The sequence below is a fragment of the Neodiprion lecontei genome, chromosome 5 (assembly GCF_021901455.1).
Source record: "Neodiprion lecontei isolate iyNeoLeco1 chromosome 5, iyNeoLeco1.1, whole genome shotgun sequence".
NCBI classification, from domain to species: domain Eukaryota; kingdom Metazoa; phylum Arthropoda; class Insecta; order Hymenoptera; family Diprionidae; genus Neodiprion; species Neodiprion lecontei.
In genome coordinates, this window is record NC_060264.1 from 17,370,014 (window position 1) to 17,390,281 (window position 20,268).

Consider the following 20,268-nt stretch of genomic DNA (forward strand, 5'->3'; position numbering starts at 1 on the left):
GATCTCTTTTACCGGGCGTTTTGTCTATAGGCTGCAGGCGAATATTTCGCGTGTACAAATCGCAGAGGAACCGGTAGCTTCGACGCTCGAGACCTTCGGGCTTCGCGGTATAATTGGCTTTGTGCATCGCATTAACCCGACGCATTAGCATATTACACTGTGATCCCGAGATCCCGTTTGTCACGGGTGCAACGCTGCAGCAGCTATATGAACTGTAGTAATAACACTGCGGGAAACGGGGACGACGCCACGGGATTGTGCAAATTAGGCAGCGAGCTTTTCCAGCTTCCAGATGCTCGCAAGAAAAGCTTGAGGAACCCGAGTCGAATGATTTTTTAAGGGCTGCGTTGACTTCGTCATATCGCTAACCATTTTTGGTTACAATCTATCAGAAATTCGTTGGAAATTGCTTGAAATCAGTTTGTAACTCACGAAAATTAGTTTCAAGCCATTAGTATTCATTTTGAAATCGTGTGAAATCATTCAGAAATCGGTTTGAATCAGTTTAGCACCTGCACTTGGAATCTTTTGGTACCACTGTGAAACCGCTTGAAAGTACTTGAAATTAGTTTGACGATTGATGATCTTCATTTTGAAAATACTTGGAAATCGCTTGGAGTGGCTAAAAAACATTTTAAAATTGAGAAAAATCGTCGAAAATAGTTTGAACTCGTTTTGATTCGTATCAAATCACTTAGAAATTGGTTAAAACCGTTCGGAACCGCTTCGAATGGCTTGAAATCAGATAAGCAGCGTTCCAAACGCTTTGTAATTAGTTCAAAACGGTTTGTAATCATTTGAAAATTGCTCGATAGTACTTGAGACTGTTCAGAAATCATTCGGGATTTCTCGAAAACATTTTCAACCGGCTTAAGATCGCGTGAAACTACCTTCAATTCGTTTGAAACTCCTTGAAATTACTTTGAAACAGCTTGGTGTAATTTTTGAATCGCATCTATTTTGTTTAGCCTTAGGTATATACTTGAAACTAAATTAGTTACATACCCTTTATCTTTATATTTCTACACTAAATGCATATTATTGAGATAAATGAAAGAATATGCGCACTTTTTGGGTAAAATATAGCTACTTATTATATACTCATATATATATATATATATATATATATATATATATATATATATATATATATATATATATATATATATTACATGCACATGAGAATATGCAGAGGTAAATAGAAAGAGACGAAAGATGTGCCAGGACACGGACGGGCAAAAGCGCAGTTCTCACAGCATCCTGATCAACACGGGTGCGTGGCGTTGATGCCTATAATCCCGTCCGGAACTGATCTGCATAAAAACCAGTAACCGAACAACAGACGGAGCAAGGAAAATGCAGGGTGCTTCATCCCGGAGTTGCATGTCTAGATATTATTCTTACACGAATCTGAGGCTATGCGAGCATATTTAAAAATGAAATTAGGGGTAGAAGTTTGTTTAGGCAAATGCCGAACGATGTGACGATCTGTTCGTTCGTCTTCTTTTGTTTTGAAAACACTTTTTTTTGGGTTTGACAAATTATATGGAATGGATGATATTTTTTGATTTTGTTGAAAATACTTGAGACAAACAATTTTTCCAGATTAAAAATACAACGGTGAGTTTAAAAATGTACGTTTATACGATTTGTTATGAATCCCTCGAGTCAAATATATCATTATACTCGCATGTCGAGTTCCATGTATAAATATGATCGGGTTGATCGATAGCAAATAAGAAGTATCACAACCAGAACGATGTGTAAAAAAAAAAAGTATGAAAAGGAAAAGACGGAGGGTTGAATGAAATTTTTAAAACAAAAAATCATTCTACATACAAATAAATTCATCGCCAGGAAGGAAGAGATTTTTTGCGCCAACTGTTTGTACGTGCGTATGGGAGGAGAATGAAAGGGTTAGAGAAGCCGGAGACGGTGGGAACGAACCGAGATCCTCAGCGTCTTATGCAAATATCAATTGTACACTGTGTATATACATTCACGCATGCATACGTGTAACGTTCACATACGTAAGTATGTACGTATAGAACGGCACAAGGAAGAAGGAAAGCGGCGGTCAGGAAGGGGCCAAACAAAAAAGAAGAGAAAAGGAAAGGAAAAGAAAAAAACGACCACCACCTTTTTCTGTCATTGTGCAAACGCATTGTGGAAGTGCCTGCGGGCCTTGGGCCGTGGCACAGTGGTACAGATCGTATGTAAATCACGAGAGAAACACGAGCTCCGGACCCCGGAGAAGTAGCCGTCTAAGCGGCATAAGGGCCTTAAAAAATGGCCGTAAAAAAGTTGAGCAGGCTCTTAATAACCGAAACCGGTGAAATCGAATGGTTAATGCGTTTTGGGTTCAGGGGTTATTGTTAGTTCGAAGATTTTTCCGAAATGTGTGATTCAAATAATTCGAAAACTACTGGAATCATCGGATCAAAAATTTCATCCGTTTTGGGTCAAGCAGAGTCGCGTCGATTGGGACAAAAATCATAAGAATCTGTTTTTCTGTTTTCAAGATATCGTTATTTCAATTTTGTTATTCAATCAGTGATTGAGTCCAAAATCTGGTCGATTTTAGATTAATAAAAGCCGCGTATATTGGGACGAAAATCATCGAAATCTATCGATTCGTCTCCGAGATATCATCGGACAAAAATTGATCACACAAAAACGCACTCGAAAATTGGTCAGTGCAGGTGATTCTCTGTACTTGAGTGAAAGCGTCGAGATTGGGTGAATCTCAACTTTTCATTTTCGAGGTGATTATAGTACCTATCCACCCCTTCCTCTTCTCCGAATATATAGAAAAGCGGGAAAATAAAAAAGGGAATCCAGCAAACAACTTTTCAGTCGTCAGACAGTTATTTTTCATGCCTTTATTCCATACCTGAGAGAAAAATGCGCAGTAAGAACATAAGTTTCCATAAAAATGCAATTCGAAGGATTACATATACGAGGCGCAAGTAAGGAAGGCTATTCGTAGTATTCAAGGAGATTCCTGCAGCTCCTGATAGGCAAGTTTGATGTCGACGGTTCCCAGGCGGTGACGCAACTCGTCGAGAACTCTGGTTTGAATAAGATCCACGTCCTCGGGAGGGCAATAATCGTCCAGGCTCGACCTGTAACATTTCAAAATTGATGAATTATCAAGTAGAATAGATGTACCAGTTCTAGCCATATTCATTGAGTCTAATTTGAGGTTATAGCCGCGAATGACACCAACAGCGGTGTTCGTTTGAGAACAAGAAAGTGTTGCAGATATTAAAAACTTCTGCCCAAAACCTTCTTAAAGTCGGATTCTACTCGTAAATGTCGAACAATTGAACAGATCCTCGAACGGATGGAAATTCGAATTAAAAAGTTGAGAATTTTATAAAGGTGGCCGCAAATTACACACTGACCACAAACGGTGTGTCCTTGAAGCTGTTCGAACCTGTTTAGCGGTATAGAGTTTATACAATTTCAAATAGAAAATGTTTGAGCAAAAAATTCTTTTCGTTTGGTCCGGTGGAAGTAGAAAGAATGCGTGGGTTCATCCGAAGGTGACTTCAGACGACTTGTTTTTACCGGAAGCACGGCGGTGGCGAAGCGGGGATGGTCGCGGGTTCTAGATATATCGATTTTTCACGTCAGACCCGGAAGTAATCGAGATAACTCCATATTCGTGACGACAGATGGCGAGAGCTACTGCTTTACAACTTTTACTTATAATCGATTAGATTCCCGAAATTTTCATTGTCATAAAATCTGTCTAGAAAATTCGCAGAGGTTCGAGTTATTCAAATTGGTTGAGTTTCGAGTCACTCATAGCGCTTGGAAGTCATTGAACGCTATTTCACACTCAACACAACAATAGCACGTGTGGTTAAATTACGATTTCACTGGGAGTTGAAGTTATCAGTACGGTTGAACTGGAAAACGAACAACTTATTCGAAACGTTCGAAATATTCCATTGCAACTATGTGAAACATTCCAAGAACCGCAAAATTCAATTCAAACGTTCTCACTATTCGAAATATTTAAACTAGTCTAATTATTCCGAAGATTCGAAATATTCATTCGAGATCTTCGAAACATTTGAACTATTTGAAACAAAAATTCGAACCAATCGAAACGTTCAAACTATTTGAAGAAAGCCTGAATCATCAAAACTGTTGAAAACATTTGAATTTTTCAAAATTTCTTTAACAGATTGATATTATTCAATTTGAAAACAACTATTTAATTCGTGTCCAATTATTCTCAAGCCCCTAAAAATTGGACAGCAAACAACTGCGGTCTATTTATAATATTATTAATCGGACTACGATTATAAAAAAACTCATACTGTGCACAAAAATATCAACGGCAATTACAACATGGAAGAAACAGCATCATTGGTCGACTGTAATTCGGTGATTAATAAACCCTAAAAATATGAATAAAGTGTTTTTTTTGAACCCGGTAGGAATTCTCGTCACTGTACGAAGCTGCCATCTGTCGCAAAAGAAGCGAAGTCCGTGGATCGGGCAAAAGAATTTTGTTCACCCCTGTGGTTCCTTTCTCCTCCCTTTCACCTCCTCCTTCCCCCTCCTCGCGGTATTCTCCCGGTTTCTCGATCCGTTCTCATCCCCCCGAGTATTTTCCGAGGCTCCTACGGGGTGGGCTTAAGTCGGTTCGAGGTGGAGCCCGCGTCCTACCCTGACCATAATCAAACCCACCCTTAGCCCTCGCCCCACCCCGTTTCCCGGCATAGCCTGCTCTCGGCTATACTCGCGCCATCTATGATCGCGTCCACGAAGCGGAGAAATTCAATTTGGCAACACTGAAAGGCGCGGGCTGCGGCCCGGAATTCTTCTTGGCCGCGCGTTTTACACTCGGTGCGGACAGAGATAACCGAATCTTGCGCCGCAGCCGGAATTGCGTGCCTCCGCTACTCGTTTTGACGACTTCTTTAACATCCGACGAATCAACATCGCTCCGGAAGCGGTGAGACAATTTTTTTTCTCTTCTCGTCGCGCGTCGCCGTCTCGATTTTACCACCCGGAAAAACTAAGCGTTAAAAGCGACTGATTTTCAGTTGCGTATTAACCCGAGAGAAGGTTTATCTACCGTACAGATTATTTTTCCTTCAATGATGGACGTTTTTTACTATCAGAGATTGGTGTTATGCTGGAAGTTTTTTTTTTTTTTTTTCACCTTCATTCTATCTGAATTAAAAGTTTTTCTTTCAATTCAATTGATTCTGTTTAATTGGTGTCATTAAATTTTTAGTAGGCGCGTATTAAACCGAAAATTCAATTGCCTTATACATATAATCGAAGCTTTTTACCCCGAAGCAACTAAAGTTTACTTGCATAACGTATAATGAATCTAATAGAAGGCTTATCCACATGTGTTCAATAATATTTACTCGAATCAAAGACGTTGCTTTACTCTTAAAAACTTGTGTAACTTTGTCAAAACTTTTGTTTGGTCGACGTATACCAAATTGCGTTCAATTGTCTTCAAAAACTGATGTATTACTGTAGCGTCTGCGTGTCCGATTTTTCCTAATACCCTAATAAATATGTTCACGTGTCAAATTATAAAATATTTTGAAAGAATTAAGCTTGTTATTTATTACATGATTTATCTTGTAAACTCGATAAAATGTATAAGGAATCACATGACGAATTACTAAAGCACGAATCATCAGATATACTAGATCAAAAGTCATATAGTTTACTATATATCTGATGTTTCGTGCATTTTCGTACCTCGTATTTCCAACAAGGTGCCGTAGGAAACAAATTATTTGACCGACGTGACTGTAATTTGGAGATAAAAGTGTCTACATCTGGATGATATTCCAGTAATTCCTTCGGACCTTTCTCACATCCAGTTTTAAAATTGCGAATGTTGAAACTTTTTCGAAATTCACAAATTCTGCCATGCCTGTTTAGGAGTTTTTCCAAAATATAATTCTCAATCATATACAGTGCAGAAGTAAATAAGTTTCGTAGCTACAGATTTCCGGACTTCCGATTTGATTGTGATATGAAGAAAATCTTTTCCACATTTAGACGATGTGACGATAATTTTTTCAAACCTTTTCCAAACTTGGTTGCCAAATGGCGGACATTCAAACTTTTAGAAACTTCGTAACTTCTACGTTATTCAAGATAATTCATTGAACCTTGAAATAGAATTTTCTGCCACTGAAGTATATTTCCAGGAATTTTAATACCTAAAAACAACTCAGTGCAAAACAGTACTACTATTTTTTTTTCACCTCCGATCACTGATAAAAATTTTATCCGTTATAGTGTCTAGAAAGATTCAGTAAAACAGGCATCGTTAAAAAAACTGCTTAAATATTGTTGGAATTATGAAAAATGAGGTACACGTAACTATTTTGCGCTATCTTCGATCCTTTTTTGGTAATTGCAACGCAAAATCAGTTTCTTCAGTTTAACTACTTTTTTAGCTAAACAAAGCTTTAACGTCAATTTATCGTTGCACGAGCATTAAATTTTCGCAACAGTTACAAGAAAATTTAGTAACCGTGATCGTAATGAGAAAGAATAGTAACGGATACTAGACTTTCCGGTAACAGCTACAAAACTAATTTTACGTTTTCTACCTAGAACTATATTTTACGGTTGTGGTAAAAAATGAAAATAGTTGACCTTTTCAGGACGGGAATTTTTACGTTGAAATCGACCTTTTATCTTACACGAAATTTGTGTACTATAATATCAATGAATTTCTCACGTCGAGTGTCCGACCAACCCAGTGGTCGAAATTTCGACCACTCCCGTCTGCAACGTAAAGTCCAATATTAAAAATTTGATTTGGCGAGTTAGGAGTGATTTACTACGTAATTGGATACGCTGAATACGAAAAAAATAGTAAAAGATGTCCAGGACACATCCTTGACCTTGAAAATTACATTTCAAGGTCAAGTTTATTGCTTCTTCTATTTTAACCCGAAATTGATAAGAAATCCTCCGCGAGAAAAAACAATGTGCTGATCTGCCGGTGGAAACTAACGGTGATCAAATATTTCGACTTTATATTCACCTTGAAGATGCGTTTTACCATACGCAATACTATTTTTTTCGAATTCGAAGCACCAAAATACGTGGGTATACCAATTTTCAGGTCGAGATACCGAAGAAAAAATTTGACCTTGAAATCACTATTTCAATGTCAAACATCCTTCCCAGAATGGTTACACTATTTTTGCTATATTCAACACGTAATATTATCCCCAAAACAACTCGAAAATATTATGATACTTGAGTGGTCGAAATATCAACCAGTCCCGTCCTTAAAGGGTTAAAAGGTTAAGGACCGAGCGGTAACCGGAGATAAAAATTTCCCTCAGTGACGTTTCGCCATTTGCGATTTGATCGAGTCACGGGTACCAACCTTGCGATTGTCACTATTGTCGGTGGCGCTGGTAGAGCGGCGAGAAAAGCTCTGAATGTTCCGGTTATCAGACGGCTCAAGTCCTGCTGGGTAGTCACGTGATGCGGCAGGTCCGTGTCGTCCCTTGTGCATCCAGCGTCGTGGACAAGTGTCCAGTCGACTTCCGACTCCTTGTAAACCGCGGTGACTTCCCGAAAGATACGTTCGACTTCTTCGTACCTGCGACAAATATTCCAAATATTGCGTCAGCGAAGAAAATCTCAGGCGCGTTTTCTTTTGTCGGTTCTTAGTACTCGCAAGCGTGAGATATAATCGGTATCAATGATTGTTATTCATCGTAAGTTGATCTTCGATTTGATCATCGACGAAGTATAGTTTTGAAAATCATTCATTATCGTCTGCTATCTTTGCGAAAGAAGAACTGTCTCATCTGTTATCGAAGCATAAAGAATTTACAAAAACATAGAGTTCGCTGTAATATTAATTGTGTTGTCTGAAACATCAATCAACGCTAACCAGAAGCTATTCGTAATCCTAGAAAGATCGTCGTCCAGCAATTCAAACTGCTTCTTTCCCATGTGATCCAAAAATTGAATCAATTATTTATCAATTATGGGAGTTTCAGGTTTGAAAGTGCGTTTTTCCCACCGTACAAACACAGTAAAAACTTATCTGGTATAAAGGTTCGTGCAAACGTAGTAAATTCTAGTCAATACACAAAACACAGGAGATTACTATTTAATTTAGTGCTTATTTTTTTATATATACTTCAAGTATGTCTATCACGTAATCTTAGGATCTAGTATTTAGATTCACGTGTTTTATGAGACGATCCAAGAGGTCGTGAAAAAGTTCAGCGTTCGAGGAAGATAAATAAAAGAACAAGAGCACAATTGGAAGAGTGGGAAAATCAGGTCGAAACCCGGCCACTTGGGCTACTGAAGAGAGAAAAGTTACCGTGCTTATGCAGCACTCTTCCTACTGTTTTCAGCTGTTACTTGTAAAAAAATCACAATTTGCAATTTAGTGCAAATTTCTTACAATTTATATTTGTTGAGAGATTGTTCTCGACTGTGATGTAGGCAGAATCTTTTTGGAATTATTTTTTCTTAATTTATAATTCGATTGTGGGATGATTTTTTACTTCGGGAAATTCGCTAGAGGACGGCTTAAATTTCACAGTTATAAATCAAATTGCGGACAAAAGGAATTCAAATGACTCGAATGTTCTTTCAATCAAGGAGCAATTAGTTGGAAATCACATGGTAAGAACAAATTGTCTTGCGGTAAACGACTAATGGTTTCAATTCGTCATTGATATCGATGTCGAGTATTTTCTGCTGATTTTTATCTTATCGCATACTTTACGTGATTTCCAACCGTGTTCTAGGTAATCTTCAGTGATTCTTTGGGATCTGGAAATTCGCATAGAATATTAGGAAATCACGGGACATCCATGCAAATCATTGATTCCTATACACCAGAAATCAACGAAAATCACATCACGAGGTAGAAATTACTCGAAATCAATGTTCACGAATGGATATTATCATTAAATTAATTTTCAAGTGAGTAGCATTTCAATTAATGGGTTAAAAAAAACCCGAGGTTCTTCTGGTTCAATGACATTGATACTTGACTTGGTCAAATCTCAATGGAATGATTCTCCGCATTTCGAGTTCAAATACCGAATCGGAAATGAGTTAACGGTGCTCAGAATCAGTAAAGTGTCCTTGGATATGCTGTTATTTACGTGTAAATGGTCCGCTGTAGCCATACAGTGTGGCCTCCATTCCCGAGGAATGGAAGGGTAAAAAAAAAAAAAAAAAAAAAAAAAACTAAAGAAAACAAAAAAATTCCGAAAAAGACAGAGGAAATATTAATGCGACACGAAAAGCACGGAATTACGAATCAGCCTTGTCGTCATTTGACACCAAATAGCCATATAGTCGTGAAGCTAATGTCAGTAATAACGAAGAGAAGGTATATAACTGCCATGCTGGTCACTAATATGCTGCGGTAATGCGCCCGCTCCACAGTCGAAAAGCCGTGCAAGTTGGCAGACGCACTCGTCGAGTGAACTTGGGACGCCCAAATTACGGGTTTTAAAAACAACTCAACCAAGGCAAAATGCTTGTATTCCGAAACCATGACGTTTATTCCTCACCGTCATGAATCGGTCCCCATTCACACGTTACGCGCACCATATTTGGTTAACGACGTTGTGTTTTGCTGACTTAAAACTACGAATCGGCATCGCAGTTGGAAAAGATGGATACTCTAATATCTCTGATGAAAATGCGGACTGTATGTATCATAATTTGATGTCAATCTAGAAATACCATCGGATGTTCAAATTCCGAATAGTAGACCAAGCATCGCTGGATTCTTGTCAATTTTAACACCGCCGTTTTTTTTACAGTGCAGCAATGACGGTGTTAAAGTGTAAAGTGCCAAGTATGAGAACAGGTGATATTTTTAATAGACTTTTTACCTGTTATCACAGTATCATTTCGGAAACTTCGTACGAAATTATTTTAATACCGAATAAATAGTGCCATGGATTCCATGAAACTTCACTGTCCAACAACGTTTGTGTTATAATACAATCGTTCTTTTTTTAGTGGTATAGTTTTTACCATCAAGCTTCACAATTTGTAGATGAAATTTGCCACAGCTGACAGGTGATGTCGTCATTCAATTAACAGGTTGTGGCGTTCAACGCAATCTGATCAAATTCTACTCTCATTCGAATTCAATTGTCCAGTTGACGGAAACCAATGTGACACTTTCCTTTACGAGGTAAATTACGTGAAAATTCTTCTTTGTTTGTAATATGTAATATCGCCTATGAGAATCGTGAGCAAGAACGGTAAGTCGGATCCATGAAAGAGTCTTCAGAACGCGATATCTTCGGAAATATTTGATATTTCACTATGAAAATGATGAGAAACCAATTTTCAAGTGTCTTAATAACTGATGCCTAATTATTTTGAAAACGGATGAAGATGAGAAACAGGGAAGAACCAAGGAGACTTCGTTAAAGCGTCTCGTTGCGTTTAAGGAAGCTACTTTTCAAAGATCTCCTGCATAATGATATCCGTATCTCAACCATGTGCAGCCAAAATTACTTTTCATGATTCGCAACAGCGTTTCTCGAAACTGAAATTGCAAGCGCGGAAGTCGAATTTTCATGAGACCTTTCTTCAACCTTTTTTATCTGTAAAATATGCAAACACGCATGGATTTTACTCTGGTAACTAGAGCGATGATGAAGTAATTAACTTGGCATACTGTGACGTTTATTTTCGTGTCTTTCGGTTATACTGATTCCTTCGTACTCGGTCGCGTTTTTTTTTTTCGATAATACGTCAGCTCCTGACTTTTAACTAGAGGAAAAGCCATTTTGCCAAGAAGAAATGACACAGCGTAGGACTTGATTTACAATTTTTTTTTTTTTCCAATTTGTTAAACAATATCTGCGGTTCATGTATCATCTGTATGTTGAGGCTATCTTCCTCTATTATTTCACACTGTTAACGTCCGAGATTTTAGCATAAATAATAACCGAGTAGAACGAAGTTTTCTTCAGCAACGGTCGTAAATTCGTGTATTTAGTTAAACAAACAGATTTGATATTGCAATAGCTAGAGAATGTAGCATTGGTAACTATAATCACGCTGAATAGTTACTTGTACCAAATTCGCCTGTGAACTCGAACCAATACTTAAACCATCAGTGTAAAAATTTCCATTTCTCCAGAATTTTCTAGTATATAACTATAAGCGATGATATTTTTCCTCAATTCTTATCGGTATACTGGTAAAAACTATCGACGAAAACCCCTCACTGTCAAATATCAGTAAATCCGAAAATCATTCGCGTTGTTGCTTACGGTGATTTACACACTTCACATGCCAAGTGCATATTCACTTTTTCTTATTGAAATGCAATCGCCATAGCCTCACGGATAGGTTTTGGGGTTAGATACAGTGTTGCCAGCGTGAGATATCGTTTAGTACTAGACGGCAGCGCCACATCGTAACAGATTTCGAATTTTCGTACTAAATTGGCGGTCACTTCGAATCAAACAGAGTACATAATAAATACATCAAAACGTTAGCATTTTATTGCTGTTGTTTTCTTCTAAATCTCAAACTAACATCGCAGCTTGCATTTATAACAGACCGTCTGATCACGATTCACAGTTCTGACTTATAAAACTATATAGTAGAACAATAGTTTTTATATTCTCTTCCGTGTTTCGGTTTCGATTTGCGGGAAATTCGTCGAAAACAATTCGTCGAATAATAGTTCGTCGAACCCAACACAACCCAATAAACACAAATTCAGAACAACAAAACGCAACACAACTCAACTGATCCCACTAAATTTTCATTCGATTGGTTTGAATTGAATTGGTTTTTTTGGTTTTGTTATTCGATGCATCATTTTTTCTCAACAACAACAACAACAATGCAAAAATTTCCCTGGGGATTTCATTCGTTTTCGAGTCTTTTTTCTTATTAGGGTACTGAAGTTGAAAAACGTACTAAATTGACGAAAGGAGTACCGCCATACTAAATACTTTGAAAATGTACTGGATTTAGTACAACAAATTGTACATCAAACTGGCAACACTGTTTAGCTAATCTTGACCGATGTTTGTTCGGATGGAACCACTGAAATATAAAAATACTGGAACGCTTTCTGCGGTGGTGGATGTTCCGTAGAGAGAGATACCTCGGAGGTGAAGTTCTGTCTCTTTCTACCAGTTACCGCGCACCCGTGGAACAGTCTAACCCGAAATCTAACGTCACTGATTTGCGGAAGAAGACTCGCGCGAAAGGAGCACTGATCTCCTGTGTACAAGCTTTTTGAAAGACTGTAACGGTGCGAGAGAGACAAAACTTCACCTCCGTGTTATCTTTCTCTCTCTCCGTAAAGTCAGCCGTATACCGGCCATCACGGAGCAGTAGGAAGGAGACAACACTCGAGCAGCACTTGGCTCAAAAGCTGGCCCAGTTTTTGGGGCAACGTAAGAAGAATTGTCAAGGTGCGATTTAAGCGCCTCTTGCGGTGTAAGCCCGTATAGCGCACCCACCCCCTTCCCCATATGATCTCACGATTCGCCGTTTGCAAACCTTTTCCTCGGATTTAATGTCGGTTGAGATTATAAAAGCAATCGCTCGGTTTTTACCGTTTTTTAGTCACTTCATATGCGTATTTTACGAATTTACGGAGTATGTTTATAAAACGGAGGCGTATAGGTTACGATTGCCGCCCTCTTTTTTTTTTACATTTTATAGCGAAAATTTCACATTTTCTTCCGTAAGGGGCGCTCAAATCGCGTTTAGACAATTCCTCTTACGTTATCTCAAAACTGGGGACAAGTTTTATCGCAGAGTGTTGTCTCGTTCCTACTACTCCGTGCCGGCCACGCAGCGAGTTGTCTAGTATCGTTATATTTTTCAGTGGACGGAACGCACGTTGCGCGCTCTGCCGGCCGGCTAATCTAAAATGGATTAAAGCGTGCCAGGTGCCACGAGTTGATAAGCATCCCATATCCACCGTGTTAACTGTTGTAAACGTATCGGTATATTTTTATTATTCATCCTCAATTTTTCTTTCTTTTGCATTACATTTGTAGACATACGGAGTGTTGGTAGTTTTTTTCCCCCCTCCTTTTCCTCCCCCCCACCATTCCGCTTTCTTTTCTGTTTGAAATATTAATTATTTCCTACAGCTACGGACACTGCATCGGTCGCACCTGCGGTGCCCTGGTCACTTTTCATTCAGAAACCGGTGTTCCATCTTGACATCTCATCGCTTATACAGCTACGTGATACGCATGTGGACTGATCCACCGATTTTCGGTTGGTTTTTGTAGCGGCAAAACTTTGATATAGCCGCAATTCTCCAATTTTCGGGCATTTAGATCTTACCGTTTGTGAAAAACACGCGGGAAAATTTCGTGAGATTTATAAACTCAACCTTTTTCTTCGAATTTTCAACGCTTGCTGTTGTCTAAAAAAAATATCACTTGATACGTTTTCATTTATAAAGGATTTATCTATTCGAAAACGTTTTTTTGACGAAATGTTTAGTCCTGTACGTACAAAGGAAATAAAAATAGACTATTTTTCTTTTTTATGATGAGGTCGTTACTTTGTTGTAAATCCTGAAATTTTCAGAGTGGGATGCGAATGGGATCATAATTAAATCGGTATGTGTCTTCCAGGAATGACAAATTTTCTGAATTGAATATATTCTGTGTCCTTGGGATGTTGAAACAGATTTAATAACGATCCCGCTTTAATCCTATTCTAAAAATTTCAGGATACACTCAAAAACGTCTAAATCTCCACGCGAAAGTAAAAATAATAAGAACAATTCATTTTTATCCTCTTTGCATCTGAAGGACTGAAAATTTCGGAAAACGTGTCTTTCTGAAAGTTTCCAAGAATCTAAACGGATTTCACGTTCAGAAAGAGCAAATTGTTTTACGTAAATAAACTGTCACGTTATATTTTTTCCCGACGACAGGAGCGTTAAAAATACGAAGACGAATAATAGGTATGAATTTGAACATGTGATAAAATAGATTAGAATGTTTTTTTCCAGCGATAAAGCTTAATGGTCTCAAAATTTTAGGATTCCCGTATCTTAACGACACTATTGAAACATCCAATAATACGATCATCTCTCTGAAGGAAATATATCGTCGATTCGTTGACGGACACGCAAGGGCCGAGAAAAAAGAAAAAAATCTCTTTTACGCTTTTATACGCACGTAAGGGTTTGATTCGTATAAGTAATACGTGAGCCGTTCAACCGGTTTCCTGCCTTTTCGCACACGCGCACACAGGCATAAATTTTTTCCACTCACTGTACAAATCATATCGAAATCTGTTTGCGCCTAGAAAAAATGGTGGCAAAAAAAGAGAGCAGAATACGTATGGGAAGAGAAAAAAAACTCGGGGCCACGAAGTCTCGAATCGTTGAGGTTCGAATATACGCTTGCACGCGTATATATTTATACATATATATGTGAGTTCAAGCATGGCACACGAATATATATATATAGCTACGGACTGAAAGCGAAAAATGAACAATGGCGGGGCCAGGACGAAAAAACAGAAGGGGGTTCATTACGTAGGGGCTCACATATTGTTTGTCGATCACAGGGGGGCGATAAGGGGCGATGGAGAGAGACGGGAAGGGGAGAGAGGCGTATATGCAAATGGCGCGCCGAAGAGGAGAGAGAGAGAGAGAGAGAGAGAAATGGCTTGGGATCGTACGAGAATAATCCAACGATGAGTGAATGAAACGGAGGAAGTAGAAAAAATAATAAAAGTGAAGGTAAAAAAAAAAAAAAAAAAAAAATTAAAAGGTTCACCAACGTAAGAGCACGAATAAATTTTTTTTTATTGTTCGATTCAATGTTTCGTTGCGGCGAGGTGATAATCTCTAGGAAAAACAATATTTGTCAAAGTAGAATTTGAAAGCTATACGAATTTCCGATTTATGTGATACAGGAGAAGAAAAAGGTATTCATGATCAAAATCAAATCTTCTCCTATCGTTCGTACGACATATAATCTGAAACGTATTCGAAGAATCAAAAGTTTTTAGAATCGTTAATGTGCGTGCCTATACTTTTTGTAGCTTCCTTTTGTAGCTTCTGTATCGTACATGAACTTGTTTTTGATAAACCTGAAAATTTAGGTTTAAGTTACGAATCGTTTTTTTACATTCAGAGATGTTTTGGGGATGGATTTTATATTTACAGAATATTTTATCGGCAGCCGCTATTCATCCATTTCTGTGGATCAACGATAGGTTTTTTAATTGAACAGGATAATGCATCATTTCGTAGAATTACAAGAAAAGACTTCAATTAGTTGAAAATGTAGGAAGATTTTATGGAAAAAATGATAAAATTTGAATTATTCATTATTTTGTTTAATACAGCCGATCTTTTTCTCAGTATAAAAGCGCGTGATAATTGTTTTACAAATCGTTTTTTCGTCGAGCATTCTACTTGAACAGGACCGATGGTTAAAATATTCTTTGTTTTTTATCATGAGGCGGATATTTGAAATTTTAAATCCTGATTTTCGAATCAATTTTTCGTTCATTATTTTCTTCGTAGTGAAATATTGAAATTAATCGGTGCAGGTAAAAATGTAGATATATTACAAAACGGAAGAGTCACAATAGCGAATTTTCAAATACTCGAAAACTCGCTGTAATTAATTTTGAAATGCATGTAGTCAAAATATGGAAGAGTAAAAATCAAAATATAGAATAATCAGAATTCGTTCCGAAGATTTTATATTTGGTCTAGAAAGTCAAAATTTTTTACTTTTCCATATTTTGACTATATGCATTTCAAACTTAATTACTGCCAGTTTTCGAGTATTTGAAAATTCGCTATTGTGACCCTTCCATTTTGTAATATATCTACATTTTTACCTGAACCGATTAATTTCAATATTTCAATACGAAGAAAATAATGAATGAAAAATTGATTCGAAAATCAGGATTTAAAATTTCAGATATCCGCCTCATGATAAAAAGCAAAGAATTTCCTCACAGAACTGCATATGGTTTGACCCTTTCACATATTTTGTCTCTTCTACGCTTCAATTTTCCACACTTTGAGATTCTATGCAATAGATTTTCACGTCATAGAAAATTCGATGTTGTGACCCTTGCACTTTATAAATTTTTCGACATTCTTACCCCCGTACAACACGATGAACATTTTCTACTGCTCTTGTGTTGGCACCCCGTTGAGAAAAAAAAATGTTTAAAAAAAATCTTGGAGTGAAAAAGAGCAGACACAGAGAGTGAAACCCTGCGAAGAAGGGAACTCAGGGTAGAGAGCCAAGCGCATACATAACGTAACCTAATCATATGATCAATTATTAAAATGAGGTAAAAAAACAACGAGGGTTGACATAACGTACCTGGACCGGATGCCTGCAGCGAAAGATCGCGGGTATCCATTACCCTGCAGGCATTATGCCGGTTTTTCGCCTAGCTTTGCAGTTGTTCATTTACATCGAGACGCAGCGATATGCGCGCATGAATTTCCATACCGTAAGAAGAATCTGGTTTTTCCCGAGCCGCTATCCCATCGGAGATCTTTACACTCTGCGCGAGTGGTTGGTGCTCTGTTTTCTTTGTACTTCATTCCTCGGTCCCTGTTTTTTCTGCTCTTCTTCTTTGTTCCTCATTGTCTTTTTTTCTATCAGAGATACCGACACTTTTTTCCCCTCTCTCACTCCGAAATTCACCTCTCGTTTCACCGCGTATTTCCCATTGACTTCGGCACTCCGCCTGCAGGCAGAGGCTTATATGAAGTCTTCGTTTTACGGTTCAACTGATTTCTATGCACAATCATTTTTCACCCTCAAGTACCCATCAACCTGCGATGGGAAACTGAGGCCCGAGTGCCTTGGCAGTTTGTCCTCATCGTGACTCCTGCTGCACTCGTTAGGACGCCATCGATCATTAGTCAACTGTGCGAAGAGTCTTCAGGGCCTCGCTCAACGGAGTTCTCTGATCGCCGCAAACGAAGAGAGAAAAAAGAGGAACGACGATGGAAGAAACTAAGCTGAAAAAGTTTTCGCCACCTTATTCGTTCGACATTAACGCAGAAATTCACTGCAAAACACGTATTTTATCTGACACGATACGAACTTTGAAGAAGTTCCGAAGCAAAGTTGTCGAAACGTTTTATGTAATGTTCTGGGAAAAAGAGTAAGAGATAAGATATTTCGCATCTCACAGTCAATGCGAAATATACGAGTAAAATAAATAAAGTTTCTTCCTTCCCACAATTATCTAATTATATGATCGTTTTGTTTGATTACCTGTGGAAATTTTAGTCTTCCAGTGAAAAAATCAATTTGCGTAATCCTGTGTTCTCTTTTCCACAATACACTGTAATCAATGTTCGGTATAGCGTTTTCTTTTTCTTTTCACTGTCACTGCATTCTTTTCATGTACAGTAATGTTCATTAATGGGTTACCAGTGACTCAATATTTTCTTGGAATCAAGACTGGAACGAATTTACCTTTCGTTAATGACTAGTGACGCCAAGTGACAGAAAAAATAAACGATACGTTGATTATAGGCACATAAAATTTTCTTAAAACGAAAGCTTGTTTCGGTTTTGATTCCAAAAAAATAGTGAGTCACTGGCGACCCATTAATGAACATTACTGTATGTTCGGAAATACATTGAGCATATAAACAGTTATCGATCAGACCAATCGAATACTCTAACAATTTGAAAATCGTAGGTACATTTCTATTTTTTACCCAACATTAATGAAACCATAAGCAATGCAACAAATGCAACACTGACTTATGGTTATGTTAATTTACGTATAAGTTTATTTTTGTCATACAGCATAATTTGCAACTCGGCGTTATTAAACACGTAATATCTGGTTCTACAATTTAAAAAGAATGAAGTTCAACATCTGTTTTGTGTTTTTTTGTAAGGCCCGAAATCTTGTCTCCTTGGATATCACAAGATACGACAGTTTCAAGCAATCCATCAGCTAAACAAGACGCTTCATTTTTGAAAATTTTTTATTCGGTAACAAGGTGTGTTAAAGAATTTGAAAATATTTCTCAGTGCCCGACTAACTTGGTTTAATGATGGGAAAATTCAAGAAATAGGTCAAACGGGAGTTTGGCCCGTTTCGTATAAGATAAACCCGTACATACAAGGTGGAAGAATTAACATCGACACTCGTATAAGCTCTACGTGTAATTATTCGTGGGTTACACAATGTAACGTATCCGTGTCATGTGAGCCTTGGGATTAGGGTGCCGACGGTCTCCCTATCCGGGTTTTAACCGGTCCTGATCACCGTGCCTTATGAAAAGACGGAAGGAACTCACGATGTGCTGCTTCACCACATGCCCACGTATAATGTACATGCTTCTCCGTATAATTTGATCGTAGGTACGTGGAGTTTGGCCAACCCGGAGGATTTCCATTCGGCCTCATAATTCAGAAAAGGCTTCGTGTGTCATTGTAAGTTTTTTGGGGTTCGTCGTGGATGCGATGGTGAGGGCGTAGCGGGCAACTGTTTTACACCACGTGACCAGCTAGGTGTGGAAATAAACTCCTTGGCATTTTCAGTGAATTTTGATTGTGAAATTGAGAAGCGGTGTTTATTTTAGTTATCCACAAAGTGATTTATCTTGATTTGAACTTAAGGACGTGATGTGAGTTTTTTGATTACTAGTGTATAACAAGGTGATAAAATGAATATTTATTCTGTGATATTGAACAAGTTACAAATAATAGAATAGAATGAACAAGGGGCTGAAATAGACTCGCTCTTTCCATTTGTAAAACGGGAAAAAGCACGTTCAGATGAATTTAGAATTATATTTTTACAACTCCGATGAAGATTATAAGTCCGAAAACCTTTGTTCGTGATAAAATTTTCTCGGTAAGGTGCATCGCCTTGATTGCAAAATTGTTTTTCCTTGTAGTACATAAAAATTCTTTGGAACAACGTGGCTTCGCTTTGCTAAGAATGATTAAAATTCTTCTTATTATCTCACTGCACCAAAATGCACAGATTCAATCAATACATGAATATTTTTGCGTAGCTTGAAACATTTGTCTCTTAAAAGAAATGAATTTACTCATGTAACGACGGATGAATTATTTTGTGAATTTATTACTTCCGCTCAAGTATTTCATTTCCACATTCAAGTTAAACTTTAAAATAAATTGAAAAGATTATCTTCCACAAATTCATTGAAACGGACCTTGTATTTTTTAAGTAAGTACCCGTTTCAATACTTCCATTTGTTGATCGTAATCAAGATCGGTGCAACGTTGTGAAATAAGTATTTTTAATAACGATACTAATATGACTAAGAAAAGTGTTTCATCGGAATTGTGGGGAATAATTTTCTAAATAAAACGAGCCATCGTGAAATGAGATCAAATAAATTCAGTCGAGTTTTCATAATTCTTCAATCATTCACATGCTGCCCTCGGTAATCGTTTGTTTATCAGACATGGCGTTTAGGTTAGAAGTGTTTACTCCAGGGAGATCGTTTCAGAAGTGATCGCTCCGCACCGGTCAGATCGAGAGATACGTGCTCGGTTCCCCAAATCCCGTTCTCACCTCGGTTTGCGCAGGCGCGCGCGCCATCGTCGTATCCGATCGGTAAATTCAGATACAGCTGTGCTCGCGCTTGCCGCAGCAACAACAAGCCTGACACAAATGCCTGAAACGAGTCCCACCGGCCCAATTTTCGCCCACCATCGGCAGGTCAGCGTATCAGATACTCCAGGAGCCATCAGGAAACAGAAAGACATGTATAAACCGTTTTTTTTCCAACACCTGGTTGAAAAATTCGATTTTCGAAGCCTGTTGATCGTGCGTAAAGTGACCCATTTTCGAAGAGTGCGGTAAAACGACGTTGACGCATGCGCGCAACTGAAATGCACGATGTTACACCCTAGTGCTCACTTTGGCGCATGCGCATTTTCGATTCACTCAATTTAACGCACTGCAGTGCCATTGAGCGCGAGTTACTTGACCCCCTTTTTACACGCTGTCAGTGGCACTTTCAGTGCTTCTTGAATCAAATTTTTCTTCACAGGTGTTGGGAAAATACCGAACGTCACGTGCGCGGATGGGTGAAATCTGATTTGTGTGATTACAGAGCGCGCCTTTGTTAATGCTGGGATCACACTAGCACTCGTGAAATTGTAACAGTCTTCTTCGACTCGTGTAGTCAACTTGGTACTCATCGGCAATCGGCCACTTTTCGCAAATCACAAGATCAACAAGAATAATAATTTATATTGA

General features: G+C 38.2%; 1 protein-coding gene across 1 annotated transcript in view; it reads right to left on the bottom strand.

Moving 5' to 3' along the window:
• Window positions 1-2,873: 2,873 nt before the first annotated feature.
• Window positions 2,874-20,268, bottom strand: part of LOC107220243 (UPF0489 protein C5orf22 homolog) — an 802,831-nt gene continuing 785,436 nt past the window's right edge. The window contains exons 7-8 of the mRNA XM_046741662.1: window positions 7,403-7,621; window positions 2,874-3,125 (exon numbers count right to left, since the gene is read on the bottom strand). Of these exons, the coding sequence (XP_046597618.1) occupies window positions 2,993-3,125; window positions 7,403-7,621 (352 nt within the window). The 3' untranslated portion in view covers window positions 2,874-2,992. The remainder of the gene's footprint in view (window positions 3,126-7,402; window positions 7,622-20,268) is intronic.